The sequence below is a fragment of the Trachemys scripta genome, chromosome 15, assembly GCF_013100865.1.
Source record: "Trachemys scripta elegans isolate TJP31775 chromosome 15, CAS_Tse_1.0, whole genome shotgun sequence".
NCBI classification, from domain to species: Eukaryota; Metazoa; Chordata; order Testudines; family Emydidae; genus Trachemys; species Trachemys scripta.
This window is the reverse complement of record NC_048312.1, coordinates 29,693,468-29,696,068: the sequence shown is the minus strand read 5'-3', so window position 1 is coordinate 29,696,068 and position 2,601 is coordinate 29,693,468. Positions and strand designations below refer to the sequence as shown.

The window sequence follows — 2,601 nt, the reverse complement described above, 5'->3', positions numbered from 1 at the left end:
TGGCACAAGCAACGAGGGGTCCAGCTGGGTTTTCGGCTCAGCCCTGTGCACACAGGGCAGGCTGGGGGCGCCCAGTGGTGTTAGAACAAAGGCCATATACTCGCCTATTATCCCAGCTGTTCCCCATGGCTATAAACTCCCTTTCCCATATATGAACATATAGCACGACAATCAATCAAAAAGGCTCAACAAATGTATCCTATTTACAGCCCCAACAGATGTATTCTATTTACCCCTAAAAAGGAATTTAAAAATTCCTTTGGTCAGCAGAATGTATGCACGTTAAGTCATTTGTTAATGGGTATAAAAAGGCTTGCTCTACGCTTGTAAGGTGTGCTCCTCCCTCTGGCATGAGTCGAGGGGGACACCCGCTCAGCTGACTGATCAATAAAGAACTTGAAGCCGTCTTCTAGACTCCCGTGCCTCCTTGGGGTAATTGGGCAGCTCCAGGGGGAAACGAGCCCATTTGGCTAACAGTGGGGCTGTGTGGATAGCCACGCAGTGCACACGTGGATGGAGTGTCAGGGCAGTGAGTTAAAGGAGCACCCAGCAGATGCAGGGCCCTGGGTTCCTTCTCCAAGCACAGCCCAGGTGGGCTCCCCACCCACTGCGCTCTAGGCACAAGATGGAGGAGTTTAACCCTCCAGTGGCAGAGCTTAGATTTCCCACCCCCAGGAGGTGCTGGGGAGAGCCACGTTCATGGTGGCTGGCCCATGGGCCAGCGCAGGTGGAATTGGGGCAGAGAGACGGGCTGGCGGAGGTTGGCCTGCAGGCTGGACAGCTTTCTGTGCACAGCCAGGAGTGCTGTGGGGCCGCGGTCTGGCCCACACGCTATTCCAGCCAAGAGCCCGGCTCTTGTTCAGAGGCTCATGGCTAGGGGCTCACCATCCGTTACAGACACAAGCGCCTCCCCTCGCCCAGTGGCCACGAAGGCTGGAATGTGGGGTGGGAAAGGCACCAACGGGGGTGGGGGAGGTGAGCTGTCTTCGGGAGCCAGGGGCAGGCTGTTTGTCACCCGCATGCGCCTCCAGGACACCAGGCACTGGCTGGCCGCGCACATAGACTGAGGTTCAGCGGGAAGGCCCTGTGTGGCAGGGTCAGGTACAGCCTGCAGGAGGATGGCACTGGGGGATGGGCACAGCTAACCTGCCCAGGCACTGGCATTAGAGGGACGGATCCTGGTTCTATCCCACAGGGAAAAGGACAGCAAGGAGGTTGGCCGGTGGGGTTCACGGTGTGGTTCATGGAGGGTTTCAAGCGCCATCTGATGGTTGATTTGGGCGCTACAGCAGGCTGCCGGGAGGCAGGAGAGCAGGACGCGCTAGGCCACCTCTTGTTGGTGCCTTCTCTTGCTGTGGCCCATCACCTCTGGCCTGAGCTGTGGCTTGGCCACGTGGCCACTGCCATCGCCACTCCCAGCCCAGAGCGCGGTGACAAGTGAGCCAGTGTCTCCCAGCACCAGGGCCCACTCCCTTGCGCCACCGTCGGGTGGGCACGGTCCAACAGAGGCACCAGGGAGGGATGGGGTGGGGAAGGGGGAGGAGGCTTCTCAGGGGTGGTGAGAGTCATTGTCTGCCTCCTCCTTCTCCCGGCGCTCGAAGGCGCTGTGGGCACGCTCCAGGGCTTGTATGACGTTCAGCAGGCGGGCAGCAGCAGCCATCTGGCGGTCCTGGCAGGAACGGCCTTGCTCTGCAGGACAGAGGGAGAGGAGTGTAGTGAAGGAGAGGGGCAACCAGCCCATAGTGCCCTCTGCAGGCACAGGCCTGGGAGCGGGCCGGCCGGGCTCAGGTCAGACCCACATGCTCACTCCCATGCCCAGCTCCCCGCTAGGCTCACTTCCACCAGGCCAGGCTGGGCCAGCTAGTGCCGACGGATCCCGGCCCGGCCCATCGGCCCTCACCTGGCCCCATGCCGGCTGAGGGTGGGCTGGAAGCCAGCAGGCGGATAGGGACAGGGTGGGAGAGGCTCGCAGGGACAGGGAGCAACTGGCAATGCTCAGCCACTCTCCATAGCGGGCACGGGCGGCTTTGCACAGAGCCCCTGCCCAGTCCTCTTGGGCTGCGACATGGTCACTGGGTGGGTAGGGAAACAGCGTGGGTGGAGGGAGAGCTCCCCATCAGAGAATGGCTTGGAGCAGCAGTGACGGTGCGCCAGCCCCAGCACAGCAAGACTCAGGCCTTTGCCCAATGCAGCAACCACCCCCCCACTCGCCCCCCCCAACCCTCAGGGCAGTGCTGACCTGCCGCCCCCGGCCCCAGTGCAGCGCAGAGCTGTCGCCCCCGGCCCCCAGTGCAGCGCAGACCTGCCGCCCCCGGTGCAGCGCAGAGCTGGCGCCCCCCGCCCCCGGTGCAGCGCAGAGCTGGCGCCCCCCGCCCCCGGTGCAGCGCAGACCTGCCGCCCCCCGCCCCCGGCCCCAGTGCAGCGCAGAGCTGCCGCCCCCGGCCCCAGTGCAGCGCAGAGCTGTCGCCCCCGGCCCCCAGTGCAGCGCAGACCTGCCGCCCCCGGTGCAGCGCAGAGCTGGCGCCCCCCGCCCCCGGTGCAGCGCAGAGCTGGCGCCCCCCGCCCCCGGTGCAGCGCAGACCTGCCGCCCCCCGCCCCCGG

General features: G+C 64.4%; 1 protein-coding gene across 1 annotated transcript in view; it reads right to left on the bottom strand.

Annotated features, from left to right (window-relative positions):
* Window positions 1-480: 480 nt before the first annotated feature.
* Window positions 481-2,601, bottom strand: part of RASAL1 (RAS protein activator like 1) — a gene marked incomplete in the record, with an annotated part of 126,021 nt that continues 123,900 nt past the window's right edge. Inside the window, 1 exon segment of the mRNA XM_034791589.1 lies at window positions 481-1,689. Within this exon segment, the coding sequence (XP_034647480.1) occupies window positions 1,550-1,689 (140 nt within the window).